Here is a 16688-nt window from a genome sequence, read left to right on the forward strand (position 1 = left end):
GCCTCTGTTTATCATGCTAATCCATGTTTTGCGATTTATCTACTCCCTGTTAATATTATCGGTGATTTTTTTACTGGGCCTGTGGCAGAGCTGACGATGATCTAGCTCCTTCACCTACTGATAAATAAACAATGCACAGATCTGACCTTTAGGTTAACAGGTTTTACGCCTGCTCCACTCAGCACTCTAACTGATTCAATTATCATAAAGGTTCGGGAGGCCCCATGAATACTGAAAAAGGCCCACCATATGCCTGCTGAGGTGGTGGTGGGGGGCGGCAAGCACTCTGCAGTCCTCTAGAGAAATTCCTTAATTGTAAATAATTTCACCATGCGACACAATCAAGTCACCTTGAATGCGAATCCCCTCAGCCCGCCCAGGCAAAGTGTTATTTAAGCTTTACTGGGCTGCGTTAAATTCTGCAATTTGAAGGGCTGTTAAGTTTTTCAATTGAAATTTCATTTAAAATGCAGGTGCTTTTTATTATATTGCGGCTTTACTGCTCTCTAGGTACAAGCAAGAACATGGCGCAATAACACAAATCTGGCTCAATCACTGATCAGTAACAGCTGTAATTCCAGAACATTTAGCATTCTTATAAACCATGGCCTGAGATCTATAAATTGCTACAACAGATCAAAAAAAAAATACTATAGCCTTCTTTTCTGCCCACAGCAATTTTGACATTTATGAGATTTTTTTCTGTGAACATTAGATTTTATTGAAAATCTTTTAAAAAGATATAGTTGGATTTAGTAATTGTTTAAAACAGCATTGATTTGAGTGTGAATGTGCGATTCAGTGTCCCACTGAGGTCTCAGTGTTAAAGGCAGCCACAGACTTGTGAAGTCAGTGGCTGTGGTAATAGCTAGTTAAGGGACATTTCAAGCAGAATGGACCAAGTTTTAGTCACCAACTGGACTGGTGGTAGAATCATAATTCGTTTTTTGAAGGGGCCTAGAATGAAGCCATTTTCGACAATTTGGTCATACATCCTTTATGGGGACAGACAGATCCCAGTGTCATAGTGATGCAGGTGTGGGCATTCCCCAGGCTGGCCTGACGCTGGCTTTCACTTTAAAGTCCCCTGAATGTCTCTGTGACATCTCTTCTTGCCTCTCCAGCACACAGGTACAGAAGCAGTTACCGTACTAACATGGGGGTATGGCTCCGTCCTCAGCTAGCGGTGTCATGCAAGTTTAGTTATTTTCCAGAGAAAAGTGAGAGCCTTGCAAGTTCTAAATGCTGTTTTGAAATCTTAGAAAAAATAATCCTCTGATACGGAATCATGTAAAATCAGTGGCAGAGTTTCAAGTCCTTAGCCTCATCCTGCCTCACCCCCTCTCCCCAGTAAAGAATAATATACACTTAAAATCCAGGATGTTTCCAGCAGGTTTTCATCAGGGTCTCGCATAATTATTCCCTCCTCCTCTGTGAGGTATCATACCACGAGCTTCTTCAGGGAGAAGCACCAACCAGGATGTAGTTTGTTCTCTGTGATGAGAATAAAGCCTTTTATTTCTCCACAAGATGCTGATAGTGTGATAGGTAAAACATCCATGATAATGAGGCGAACTTGCACTTCAAACTCCCACAGAACACAGCCCTTCCTTAAAGATGACCTCTTATCTTGGGGAGAGGAGGCATTCAATTTCAAATTCATGACCCCCCCAACCAAAGTCAGAATACATTTTATTAGCTTCTCTCTCTGGGAGCCCGAGAATCGCTCCCCACGCTGCCCGCTTCCTCTGCTGAGGAACAGAACTAGGCTTAATTAGCTCCTTTGGCTAGGGAAGTGTTAAAGTCTGACTTCTGGCGGCTCTTTCCATTTGCTGCTTTAAAATGATAAACAGGATCATCTAATTCTGTATACAAATCAACTGTCCTGCCGCTACGCAGTTGAAAGGGTCACCACAATTATGTAAAACACGGGTAATAACTATAATTGGGGTAGTTGGCTAATACAATAAAAAGCCGTGAACATGAGGAAAGTTACGTTCTCCGCAGTAGCTATCACTTTCTAAAGTAAGAATTCATGGGTGAAATGACATGAAAAAGATGGTTATAAAATTTTAATGGAATGATAAAAGGCAAAAGTCGGCCTCTCAGCTGAATTCGTAAAACCCCTATACATCACAATCAGCTCCTTAACTGTAAAATCAATGTGGAGTATAACATGTTGTCAATGCCGCTGTCACTCGAGGGGAGATGGGGAAGTCTGGGCAGGCACACGGCTCAGCCGCCCAGTGATGAAAATATAAGGCAACAGCTCTCTCCAAGGGTGTAATTGTGTAGAGCACACCCCCCTGGAGCCAGGAACAGGAGCCTCCTCTCTGGTCAAATCAGATTCCTGTTTCCGATGAATTAGTCCTAGCATTAATAACCAGAAGGCAGTCTTATTTTGGCAAATGGCATGATCTCTGTGGGCAACTGCTCGCCTCACCAGTAACGTGCAGCGCCAGCTGGCCAGAGAGTCACGACCCTGTTAGGAAAGGGGCTTGGGACTTTTCATAATTATCTCAGGTGTGCGTGTTGGAGAGAGGCTTGTGTGCACGGGCTCAACACTGTCAGTGGGTCCCAACTGCAGGGTACACGTGATGTTCGGAGGTTTGGGTTGAAACGTCTTTCACACTTGTCTGCTATGGTTGATAGGTTCTCTTGTTAAAGTCCAAAATGTTGTCCTCAAGTTAATATTTTACCATTCTCATAAAAAGAACAAACTCTTTTCAGTAATACCAACTCCTAAGTGGACAGCCCCTAATAACCAGTGAACTAAAAACTATGGGGGAGGGGGCTGTTAGTATATGGATGGGCCCTTACAAAGCTATACATCACATGCCAGAAGTTAATGTAACCAAGCAATTCACTGATGTCTTAGCTGAGAGAATGGCGACCTGTCTTCTTTTTAATCATGAATTCTTTTATCAATTTATTATTTATACCCAACAACTTCCCCAAAGAATTTTTGACAGCTAATAATAAAAGAGCCAAATGCAAGAAGACCAATAACGGAAAGGGAATAGTCGTGCTGCAATAATGAAGATGGTACGAGGGAGTAGCCCCAAAACAAATGTGCAGAGCATGAACTGAGGACCTGCACAGAGCCAACTCTCAGCTCCTGGCAGGATGCAGGGAAGGGAAACTCCGAGGCTGCTGGCATGGAAAGGGCAGTGCTCCACCGCCTTCAGGTGAGAGATCCACTACCAAGGGCCTTCTGCTCCCCATTCGCCTGAGGCCAGCATGAGCGGAGGTCAGGAGGAATGGCTGCCTATCTCGAGCTGGGGCGGAGGGTGAGGTGAACAGCAGTGGGTGCCTCCTCGAACCATCTGTGGCTGCAAATAAAACATGCTTTGTGGACGCGGGAAGCAGCATAGACCCACAGCGTAAATGCCTAAGGGTCAGGAATGCAGCCATACATTCAGAAAAGCCTACGCCTGGGTTAAGATGGGTGTCGCCAACCCCTCAGCCCTGCTCACGGTGCTCTTTTCCTCACCTCCATGGCTGCTCTTCCAGACCATCTCTTCCAGATACTTATTTAATTGACCTCGGAAAACATGGTTTTCTGAGGTTATGGTTGAAAATGAGTGAAGAGTTTTGGATTAACAGCATTGGCCGAGGTCTCAGGACAGCCTAATACGACTCCGCTATGTGGTCATAAGTAGTCACTCTTATGAATGTCTATAACGGAAAGGAGCAAGCTGGACAAATCAAAATACAAACCAGCTAAGCACGCACCCACAAGTGAACCGGAAACTAAGCCGGGGAGTAGCTTACTCCCCTCAGTTGCTTTTGGTTATGATTTTTGTCAGAGCAACAGCAGGAAACGGAAGCAGCCACTTTATGCAATTATAAAATTACAAAAAAATCCTAGGTTTGATGCAACCCGTCACCAAAATATGCTAATGGCCACGAAATAACATAGCGCATGTAAGGCGATGTATCTTTTTTATCACACTGAAGACAAACTCATGAATAATGATCTAGCAAGGTAACTAACAAATATGAAAAATATCTATGTGATCCCTCAGAATAAACTGCTCAGATTCCAAAATGTTATTTAGTAATGCCACCTAGATTTATTCTTAACAATATTAAGTGTGTGTTATGGCTGGGGTGAGGGAGAGGGCTCAGCACACACCATTCTTTCAGAGACCCTCAGTTCAGTTCCCAGCACCCATGTTGGGTGGTTCCCAGCTGCCTGAAGCACTAACTCTGGGAGAGATCCTGTACCTTGTGGGCACCTGTACTCACCTGTAAATATTTACACACACACACACACACACACACACACACACACACACACAATTCAAAATCAATCTTCAAAGTTACATAAATGGGAAATATTAAATCTCAAGTTTCAGGTAATGGCCAAATTCTTTAAAATGTCTGATCATCAAATCAGTTGTTTGAGGTTTTGTTTAGAGGTTAGCAATGGTTTTTAGGAAACAATTTCATTAGTTGATCACATTGCTTAGAGTCTATGGATATAATTTTGTCAAACTGACCAAAAAAAAACCCTAAGCATTTCAGTCTAAATATAACTCAATATTTCAGTCTCTTCACCTGGAAAACTCTATTAGAAGCAGACTGTCTGCCAATGGCGAAGTCATGAACTCATATTTTACATGGGGCTGGGTTTTAGGAAGAGAAGCTGATCTGTTATCATATTTAGACTGATGTTCACAGAACCATGACACAAACTACAATTTTTACATTCATATACTATACACAAAACAGCTGTCAGTGTATGGGAGCTGTAAAATTACTACAGTCTTAAGGGACACCATTGCGTATGGCTTAGAAATATCAACATTTTGGGTAGGGGAGATGGCTTTCTTCTCAAGCACAATGACCTGAGTTTGATGCTTAATTCCACTTAATAAAATCTGGGTTTGGTGCCATGTGTTTGTAATTCCAGTTCCAGGGAGGCAGAGACAGGTGGAGGCTTCCTAACCTACTTGGCAAGTCCCAGGCTAATGAGAGACTGTTAAACAAAAGGGGGGATGGCATTTCCTGAGGAATGACACCCAACCTCTTCCTTCTATAGTATATGCAACACACACACACACACACACACACACACACACACACACAGACTAGAAAATATTTTCAGCTACTAGGTGTCTTTATTCTACCTACTATATTAAGTATACTCATCTGAGTCTAATGTAATCACTACATAGTTTTGCAAGCTGTAGACATGTCAGCTACTTGGCCTACTATTAACAGACTAAAAAAATTTGTATGTTGTTTGCTTTGATCTGGCCACAGGTGCTTGAACACTACACTGCCCAAGCTGGGTGCAACAAACATCTTTTATTAACACATGTTTAATAGGACTTGAAATATTCATAGGAGGGTGCATCATTATTATGTGGTATCTGTACCCTAGATTTTAAAAAATGCATGGAACTGCATATTGGTGGCACTCTGATGTAAACGTCAAATTATTTGAAAAAAACCTCATTTAAATGCCTCACAGCTTCTGTGCAGGAGGACATCTCTCCACACCCTAGGACTGACTTTTGAGGGTGAAGTTCATTACTGCCTACATTTCTCCGGTTTCAAATTTTTCACAGGCAAAAGATGCTAACCCTATCTCACCAGAGGTTCAAGAAACCTGATCCCCAGAGCTACAGTTTCTACATTCACATATGGCACAGAGTCATGAAAACAGAAGACGTGTGTGGTCACTGTAACATTAGAGTATTGGACACACATGATACCAGAATTATGAGCCATTAGGTGTTACTGTTGGGACGACATGCTCCTAGGTCTAACATAATCTCAGTGAGGAAAGGACTTCTTTCACAGGTCTCTCTTCCTGCCACGATTTTGATGAATATCAATGCCTCAAAACACCACATGAGAAATTCTGCCATGGGTAACCTACCTATACAACAGGTAGTTTCGTGTCTGTGACGGAACGAAAGAGGCTCCTGCTGATAGCATGGAATTCAAATATAGGCATGAGATGACTTCTCTGTTTCCTTCTATACGATGATATGGGAACCCCACTGATAGCTACTCCAGTAAACAGGAGGTGCCAAAGTTGAAGGGTGATTCTGGATATGAATCTGTCAGCATGGGTAGCTTTATAAGCCACGCTCCATAACCTTGACAGAAAAACTGCTTGTGCCCAGTGCCAATCATTCAGCCTTTGTCAATTCAATTGCACATCCTTTGAGAGATAGTAGCCATCTCTACTGACATCTAAAATATATAGCATACTGTCACCATGTCCCAGGGGTGAGTGTGCACTGGGCACTTGTCTTGCAGGGGCACATGGCTACCTTGCAGCTCTCCGCTAATGCGTGTGACTTAGTGTATATGCAAAGCTTTCCATTCCTCTCACAGCAAAGTTGACACCTGTTAGATTATCAGATATTACTTGTTCTTAAGGGAAGTGAGGAAGGAGCACTCATTCCATGTTACCAAGATGGCAGGGTCTCTGCACAAAAATACTAGCCACCTGCAATCTACAAGATTAGTCTTATAACAAGAGGTGATGGGAGACCAATCTGATCAACAAACAGTACTGTACTAATGGACAATGGGCAGCTGCTTTGATTGGCATTTGTACTACTTTCCTACCTGTGGACAGCAAGATGTGGCCACCCACCATTCAGTAAGGATTGTGACCAGATTGCTGCCGAGGAGAAGACCCCCCAAAAAACAAAGGACATCCTCTTCCGCCTTCTACATATGTGGCACTCAATTGAGTCATTACCTCTGCAGAGGGTTGAATAGTCATTTTTACTTAATCTTTATTGAGTGACACCAAGCATGGTATTTTTTTAAAGGAGATTAAACATCCATCTTCATTTTTTAAATGCCTCCTGAAAAAAATCTATTTTGAATGTGAGCTTTCCAGTCCATAACCCTGAATACCACTGGTGACTATGAGGTCTCATTTCCTAGGATGTGTGCAACGCTCTCCCTGAAGGTTACACATCGACTTGGGCGCATTTCTCCTCTGTACTGGTGATATCTGGAGTGGCACCCTGGAACAAAAACAATTGATGCACCCATGTAAATTGTCTAACTTGATTCCCAGAGTAATTAAGATTTGGAAGGAATGGTGGAACTATTGATATTGTTTGGAATGGCATTTAAAAAAATACAATGAACTTTAAAGATATAAAATTGTGTTGATTCAGTCACATTTTATGTCTTATCACTAAGTACTTAAAGTCATTGTGGAGATTACAAAATAAAATAATCTCCTTAATACAAAATTTGTATTGTCTTAAATATTATACTTTTGTGTTGATGGCTAGATGTTTGGCAGGTCACTCCTGTGCTTGTTGGCTATAAAACCAGAATGGCAAATGAGCACTGAGCAATGACTGCTTAGAATTCTGTGATTAAAGGACTTGACAGGATGAACCCCCAAAGCCCACTGTTCAAAAATAGTGTCTCCTTCCCCTAGTAGTTTGATCCCATTTACAATTTTACTAAAATCAAACAGACAAAAAAATTATACCTGTCTTAATATTTTTGCTTCGGTAGATGTAGTTAATTTAAAACCAAATGTTATGTCCACGTGCTTATTTCTTAAATGCAATTAATTATAATTTTTATTTTCAATGAAAAAAATAAAGACTTCTTTGTTAGTTAATTGGATGAATCTAACTTTATTTTCCATAACCATCATGCTCCACCCAACTATCCCAGAGGCTTCCTTTGGTCCATGTATCAAAGTAGGGTGGTGGCTGCTTCCAGCACTAAGTGAAGCACTTTCATGCTGCAACCAACATCACATCTCCACCTGCCTTCCAGAAGTCCCCCCAAAGCATGTCACACTTGGCCAAGGAGCAGAAGAGCACAACACGTCCTTTTTAGAGTACCCTGTATCCCGAAGGACAGGCCACAGCCATGCCATAACTGACTATGACATTTCCTTCTTCCTGTCTCTGGGTCCAACCCTCCATCCTCTGGGGTCCACAATTTTCTTCATTCTGTAGAGACTGACCATGGCTGACCAGACTACTACTCTCCCTTCTTACCCTGGAGGAGATATTGCCACCCTATGACAAGACATTTGGAGGGGCTTATTTCCTTGTTTTGAGAAACACAAGGCAGTTAAGAATCCCTTTTGTAGCTGATGTTTGACTTTGAGTAGTTGGCCTACTTACTGTCCTCTGCAGTCATGACTGGAGTCCAAGCACTCCGTGTACTGCCAAAGCCATTGGTGGCAACCAACAGAAATTCATACACTGTGAACGGCTGGAGATCACTCACTTCATAGCTTAACGATGCAGAAGGTATCCGGGAATAATCTGTGTGGGAAAGAAATGCCCATTAGGAAGGTTTAGACATTCAAATAAATAAAACAAAGAAACAGAGAAAAAAATCAGTGAAATCATACTGCAAAAAGTGTTCAGAGATACCAACACAGATTTAAGTAATGCTATTTCAGGCCATCATATTATATCTACTTCAGAGTAAATAGCCATTGGGAGAGAATATGTTCTCCTTGTTTACAGAAGACAAATTCTGTTTGCAAGGACAGAGCCTGCTATGAGGACATTACACAGCAGTTGGTAAAGGGTCATCACAGTTCATCCCAGTTTACCAGTGACAGGTGTGTTCCTTGTATTCATGGAAGGCTTAAAGAATTGTGAGAAAATCTTACTTTCCATGCTATGTAAACAAACACTAGATTTTCTTTTTGTAAAGCAAATGTATATCCACTAATTTGTTTGCTCATGTTTTCCTTTGTTGGAACTTTTAAAAAGATACCCAAATTTTGTTGCACATAAGAACTGGTCTATTCTTTGGTTCTCATTTTTACGGGAACACTCAGAGCACGTGGACATTGTCTAAGGCAGCCCATCTGAAGAGGCAGTAGGTGGAATGCTCACTCTAGAATGCCGTGGGTGGAGGGGCCTGGTCTCATCTGGAGCGGGTAGGTGGGAGAGCCTGGAGCGTTGTTGCGAGCTGGTGTAGACCGGACAACCTGAAGACTGGTTGGAGTGGCAGATAAAAGCCTGGGAGACAGCAGGCCATCTGGAGCTGTCGGGAAACACAGATGAATTAGAGCAGAGAAAACTATGGGGGACATATGCTGGGTGGAGGGGAAATGCTCTGCACACTGGAAAACTGTTCCTCAGGATCAGCAGCGGCGTTAAGCACGGTCCATTTGACTTAACATTTTCATTCCCGAAGCGCTGTACCGCCTTCCAGGTCTTCTCTCCACAGTGACGTCAGCGCTTCAGTCTTAAAAGCCAGCCCCCAGCTTCAAGACAAGGAGCACAAGTACGTCCCCACATGCACTTGTATTCGTCTAACGGCAAGCACGGAGGGAATTTGGCGGAGCAAACACTGAGTGCCTTTCATTCAAGCCCTTCCTAAGCAGACTGGGCACCGAAGCCGGTTGGGTCTTCATGTCACCTGTGGTCCCCATCGCTGTACCACTAACATTAACTGGGTACAGAGGACTTGGTTCCTTCCCTTCTGAGGGATAAGGAGCTTGCCAACGTTGTGCTTATTTATCTGTAGCGATGACACGTTCCGGTCTTGAGTCTTCCCAAGAAAATATGAACACTAAGCCCCTTCCTCAGTGTGCCTCCCACAGTCTGATGGCTTTTACACTGTTCTGTCCTCACTCAAACACAGCCAACTAACACCACCTGAGAGATCCCATTGGAAAGTTTCTGTGGGCACAGCGGGAACGAGTAAAAATAAAGCCTTTTCTCAAAACAAAACCAAAAAAAGCAAAACCTGACAGGACTATTATTTAATTTTCCCTTTTCCCAACAATTAGAATTTGAATGAATCAGCTGGTCGTTGGTGGTGCACGCCTTTAATTCCAGCACTCAGGAGGCAGAGGCATGCATATCTCTGTGAGTTTGAAGTTAGCCTGATCTACAGAGCAAGTTCCAGGACAGGCTCCAAAGCAATACAGAGAAACCCTGTCTTCAAAACAAAACAAAACAAAACAAACAAAAAAAAGTATTTGAATGAATTGCTCATATCATTTGTTGTAAAACTTTTCACAATCCCAAAAACAGATTAAACAGAGCTCTGAGGCTTCAGGGAGATCATCCAATGACTCCAAGCATATGTTTTCTTAACTTTAATTCAGGGATATTTTCCCCTGATAGGCACAAAAATCGCAGTATACATCAACAGAGTACCTTGCTTTTGACTCTAGGAATTATTATCACCACCATTGTCATCACTGTTACCACTACATTTGAATTTAACTTCCCCTAGCATAGCTTAATTACGACTATAATATTACTTATTAATTCATGCTATTTAAGGTTGTTTACTAACATTGTAGTAATATAATGTTATTACTATAATGAAAACAAATGAAGTATCAGGGTCCACTTTTAACATTAACAATATATATATGTATATATATATATATATATATTTCTCCTTGTAAAGTATGTGGATTTTATGTGCTCTCCAGTGTGGGAGACCCCGCCTGTGAACATGAAGCTAATGAATGGGCAATGAAGAGAAGGGAAGAGTTAGATTACATGTTTCATCAATCTTCGGTAAGGGCTTTGAGTTCATCAATAATTCATCCACTTGTTCAATACACATTTATGGAGGCTCTGCTCTGCGTTAAGCAGGGTTCTTCCCGTGGAGGGGAAGTGGCACGGAGTGAAACAGGCACCTCCCTTGGTGAGCTTGTGGGTAAGTAGGGAGACTAGGTAATAGAAAGATGTAGGAAGGGACACAGGATGATGAGATGCCTGGAGAATTGAACCCTAAACAGAAGCCTATACAACAGGAGGCCAGTGAGGTGCTGAGCTTCATGAGCCAAGCTTGATCCCCAGAACCACGTGGTGAGGGAAAAGTACTGACTCTTATAAGTTGTCACCTGGCCTCCAGGTATATGGGCCTCCGGCCACCCAATAAATAAACCAATGTCAAACAAAATGCAGCGGCAGCAGCCTGAGAGATGAATGGGGTGGGAAACTTTATTTGATGGTGTTTTACATTGGGTAGGAAGCTGATAGGAAGGACAAGTAGTTGCATGATGTTTGGATGGAGACCTTAGTGGAACGTGAGAGGCATCCATGGTGGTGTCTGTGAAGAGCACTGTAGCCGGAGGACAGAAGGGAGTCAGAGAGCACAGAAAGCTCTGACTGTAGTCACAGAGCAGCTGAAAGGTTAGTGTGGCTGGAGCAGAGGGCATGCAGTATCCAAGGACTCCCTCCTGAGTGACATTCAAAGTCTCAGGAAGGGTTCAGCATCTCCTCCCAAATGGGACAGAGTGTTTGGTAAAGGGAACAGAACAGTGTGACTAAAAACTCGAAAGGACCACTGTGTGGGAATGGGGACAGGGGAGAGATAAGCCAGGCACAAGGTGACAATGACTTATTTCAGCAGTAACGATGAAGGTGGGGGGATATTTTGCCACCTAGTCAGGAGTGTGTTAGGAAGTCAAGGGCAATGCTACTATATTCAGTCCAGACAACTGAATGACTGGTGTTGTCATTCCTAAGCTGAGAGGTATTGAGGGGGCCACAGGTCATTGGGGAGTGACACAGATCTGTGATATCTGGGTAGAAATGATGGATCGATGGAGATACGGCGTTTTAGACTGAGACTTGTGAAGTTAACAGTCACTGAGAGCGGAGGGGGAGAGTCCAGAGGAAGGCTACAACCTGAGCCCGAGAATCCATCCACAATATGGGTTCAGGGAGTAGAAGAAAAGCTAAGAGATGGTTCTGAGCTAGGAAGGCAGGGCTGATCTCCTGTGCCAAGAGTGCTGTCGACTACGGGCCAGCAGTGAAACTCTGTATTTGGTGACCAGAGTTGTTTGGTGGCACTGCCAGGACAACATGAAGGCGAAGAGCTCACGACGCACTGCTGTGAGGAGGCTGACAGGAGAATGGGGTAGGGCCTGGGCAGACAGAGTGGCCTTTGACAGCTACACTGAGGGAGCACATGCGCAGAGCAGCAGTGCGAGATTCCTGACAACCAGGCAAGGTCTGTGGCAGGTGTGAAGCCAGGCATCTGATGGGCACATGCGATGGATAAATCTTCAACTTGACAGAGTGAGAGTCCTCTGGCAGATGGGTCTCTGGGTATGTGTGCTGGCAGTTATTTTGATTAGGCTAATGATATGGGAGGATACCCTTAATGGTAGGCAGAGCCACACCCTGGACAGGGATCTCAGACTGCACGAAAGGGAGAGCCAGCATACATTCACTGCTCTCTGGCGTTTTGGCTGTGGATGAGATATGGCCAGCACTTTCAAGCTTTGACTACCTCAACTTCCCCATGGTGATGAACTGTGCCTTGAACCATGAGCCACAACACACCCTTGCTCCCTGAAGTTGCATTTGCCAGAATGTTGTCTCCTAGCAACGGGAAAAGGAACTAAGTTTGATTATTGCAAGAGTACACTAAAAGCCTGTGGGGGTTAGTGAGAGGCAGACAATAATGTGAGAGAAGAGAGAGTAATTGACAGAGGAAATCTCTTGTGTGAAGACAGAAAGACACGCTGGTACCTTTACATGAGTGAACAGCCAGGCAGGAAATCCAAACAGGGATAGAAGGAGGTAGTAGGTAGAGTCGAGGAGATGCCGTGTACCAACTGGGAAGGTAGGCTGTCTGGGCCTTCTCCAGCAAGCCAAGACCATGTGGAAATACATAGATTAATATAAATGGGTTAATAATTAAGAGAGAGCTAGCCAATAAGAAGGCAGAGCCATTGTCCAAACAGTTTATAACTAATAAAAGTCTCTGTGTTTATTTGGGACTGAACAGCCATGGTACCGGGCGGGACAGAAACTCGCATCTACAGAGATGCAGGGAAGTGGGTTAGCTGGTGACTGGTAAATGGTAAGTACTAGCCTTCCCCTGGAGTTCTTTTTCTCACCCAGCAAGTCAAAAGCAAAGGCTTCCGGTGATACCAAAGAGTGTGGGTGCATTGGATGTCTTAAGAAGCAGGAAGCAGAAGGGGGTCATTGTCCTAGTGAGATCATGGCATGGCTAGGAAACACAGCCAGATGACTAGGACACTCAGTTCAAACACAGCCAGATGACTGGGACACTCAGTTCAAGCACAGCCTCAAGTCTTTGGTGGGAACACATCCATTGCTGAGGACTTTGGGCCTGAAATTCGATGAGACCACAAAGAGTTCAAATCATGGTTTTTGTTTCACTCAATACATATTCTCCAGTCAATTTTCAACAACTGCAGATATACAAAATGAATGCTACAGAAATAGGCAGAAATTAACATTTAAGAGATATACCAGATGTAACACAAAATCATAACCCTTATGTTTTATTTTATCTAATTCTTCTATATTGAGGGATATGCCATTAATTGAACTATGAGGAAATATTCGAAGTCATCAACACGAAAACAAAACATGCGTATTAAAACTCCTCAGTGCATGAAATTACAATACTGTGGCGAGATTTGGAAAGGAGTGTTCTGAAAAGTCCTCTAGAATGTCGAAGTGTCGGCTAGTCTCTTCTGCCCAGCTAGGAAACAACATGTTTATCAATTCTCTTACACTTCGCTTATACAGAGCGGCAGCACATTTGCAGAGACATACCCGTCCTCCGTGAGTCCTGCTCGCCTTTCTCTCCCGAAAGCCCTTCTTTTTCTCTGCTTGGCCCCTTTTACCCTGGGCCCATTTCCTCGGAGGCCCCTTTGCATGAAAGCAATAACTGGGAACAGGTCATAACTCCAAGCCTGGTTTCCAAGCTGGGGGGGGGCTTTTATCTATCTGCTTGATATATTGTCCCCAGGATGCCATGTTGCTCAAAAAGCTTCTCTCGAGTTTCATATGACCCTCACGGGGCAAACACGCCACAGACAGCCTCCTGAATCAACGTACCCTTCCTAGTAAATACCAATTCTACATGGCAATCGGGTAAAACAGCTACCCCCAGCTATAAATCCACAGGATGGGAGTTTTTAATAAAATTTCAAATCCGGCCTTCTTTGGGAAGGAAAAAAAAGAGAGAAAACAGTAGGCTATAAATAAATCACACACCGGATGAGTCAAGATGGTATAATTTTGAATACATGATTTTATTAAACTTTAAAAATAATAGACTTTTGGATCTAGCCTTTAAAACAAATCAGCCCCCCTCAATCAAATAAGACAGGCCACACATGCCCTCAAGCCTTGTTCCTTATACATTTATACAGCCCTCTGGGCTGGATCTACGCAGTAAATGGAGGGTTTTCTCTTTCTCATGTACATCTATGAAGTCTGTCAGAAACAAACAAACAAACAAAAAGAGAAGGTATAGGGAGATAAAGAATTCATCATGTTTCCCTTACATATCAGTTTTTTATTCCAGGCTTCTCATACTCTCTCTGTCTCTGTCTGTATTTGTCTGTCTGTCTGTCTCTCTGTGTGTGTTTCAAAATAGTGTATTCAAATGCTGCATTAAGGTGGGAAAGAAACCTATGTTAATCTGCATCAAATTAAGATAGCACACACTTGAGTCACAGAACGTGGTACTCTCCTGGGAGCTACACCCCTGGCTAGCATTCACATGCTGGAAGGCACTATGTCTGCTTTCAGAAGAGAGAAGCACTGACCAGTCTCACCCAGCTGTGAACTCTGGGCCGTCTGTTAAGGGCCCCCTTGGCAAGACCTGCCCATTGGTGAAACCCTGAGAGGAATGTGATAGGGCTGAGCAGTGTGACCAACCACTTTCTCACTGGCTTTAGGGCCTCCTCCTCAAGGTGGAGCACATCTGACTGAGAATCTGTGGCTTTCGATAGGCCACAGGCTCTAGTGGATTAGTCTGCTAAACAGGCACAATTTTAAACTGACTCCCAATGAATTACTGTTATACCCAGAGGTTATTGCATCTCCCAATCCTCATCACAGAATCTCAAGTCAGACAGAATCCCAGCATAGAGGGGAGATAGGCATGATGTCCCATCCCTAGGGAAGGAATGATTGGTAACTGATAGCTTCTGAAGTGGGGGGTGCTCAGCTTTCTTTAATGTAGAGTCACGGATAAGTCATCCACCATCTGGCGGAAGATGGCGGAAGAAGGCCACATACCCAACAGGTCATTGACAGCCACGACTTTACTTGAAGGGTTTACAAGTGTGACATTAAATATGACTCTGCATTAGGGTCTTGCTGATGGAGGAGAAGGCAGAACATAACGTGTTCAGAGAGGATTCAGTCAGTCATAAACTTCTGAGTGACAGACAGGACAGGACTCGGGAACAATAGCACAGAGTTAGTTCAAGAGTGGGTGTCTGAGAGCGTTGGAGGGTCTGGAGGCTCCAAACTTCCTGTGCTGCTCTATGCCTCACCACCACATTCTAGAGACCGTGGACTATATAGGCACCACCAGGGGGACTTTGAGATGACTCATCTAGGTTACCTAGGGTCTCCAGCTCAGTTCAGCCCAGGCTCAGACATGTCTCATGCCCAACGCATGCAGGGGTCATGGTTCCATGCTGGTTCCCCTGGGAATCTGACTCTGCCCTCAACTTCTCTTCATTGTAGAGATGAGAAAGGTATTTTTTAAAGTTATGTAAAATTTTCTGTTAACACAAAGGGAAACTGTGGGCCTTTATCCATATGTACTCCCCATACATTGCCGAATAACCTGACACCTGTTCAAAGATACAGCCAACAAACATCCCCATCCCGTCCTGAAATAGCTACAGAGAAGCAAGGATGTCTAAATTCCAGTTTCCAGAATGCAAAATTAAAGTTCAGACACATAAACTAAGTCATTGAGTCATGAACAAATTGAAACAGAAGGCAAGACTCGATTTCCAGTCACGGAACCATATGTCATTTAAAAAGATATTAATTATGGGCATTGTGCAGATGTGCTAACAAATGGACAGTCAACCTTGAGCCCAAGGGTGTGCAAACAGAACAGCACTGAGCAGCAGCAAGCAGATTAGAGCAGATTCCACAGCCACACCGAGCCCTAGCGGAGCTAAGATTTTGAACACATCCTATGTGCCCTGTTCTTCAACATAATGATTTCAAATCCCCAGAATCATACTCTAAAATCATAGACTTATCTTTTTGTAGTATAGATCAAGAGGGCAAAGCTAATAGAAGTTAAATACTTAATCTCAGAGCACAAAACTGGTTATTGCAGAGTAAGAATTTAGACCAGGGCTCCTAGCTTGAGCAAACTTCTCTAGCATTTCATTCCATTTTAGTACCCTGTTACAGTAAGTGCTTCATAGTATAGAATAAGCACTACATATCTTCAATAAATATAATATGCTACCGATTACAATATTGACAATGTAAGTTCAATGAAGGTTGAGTTTTTTCTTCAAATCAGATTCTTTTATATAAAAATACTTTTATTTTATTTGCCCAAGCTTTTGACTGTCTGTCTGTATGTCTGTATGTATGTATGTGTACCACATGAGTACACTACCCACAGAGACCAAGAGAGGGTGTTGGATCCCTTGGGGTTGGAGATACATATGATTTTTGAGTCACCTCCTGGGTGGTGGGAACCAAGCTCGGGTCCTCTGCAAGAGCAGTCAGTGCTTTTAAGCGCTGAGCCCTCTCTCCAGTTGTAAATTGTATCTTTAAACATCTCGTCTTATTCCCTTATCTCAGGCCTCCTGCTTCCTTGCCGTTCCCTAGGAACCTCACTTCAGACCATCAACCAGTGGGGCTTGCCGGTTCTTAGGTACTGCCAATGTTCAAAAAAGGTCACATGGAACTAATATCAGATTTAGT

General features: G+C 43.3%; 1 protein-coding gene across 1 annotated transcript in view; it reads right to left on the bottom strand.

Moving 5' to 3' along the window:
• Window positions 1-16688, bottom strand: part of Ush2a (usherin) — a 644634-nt gene that overhangs the window by 228002 nt on the left and 399944 nt on the right. The window contains 3 exon segments of the mRNA XM_040738771.1: window positions 8139-8268; window positions 8270-8282; window positions 8868-9018. Of these exon segments, the coding sequence (XP_040594705.1) occupies window positions 8139-8268; window positions 8270-8282; window positions 8868-9018 (294 nt within the window).

This window comes from Mesocricetus auratus, unplaced genomic scaffold (genome assembly GCF_017639785.1).
Source record: "Mesocricetus auratus isolate SY011 unplaced genomic scaffold, BCM_Maur_2.0 Super-Scaffold_100676, whole genome shotgun sequence".
Taxonomy (NCBI): Eukaryota; Metazoa; Chordata; class Mammalia; order Rodentia; family Cricetidae; genus Mesocricetus; species Mesocricetus auratus.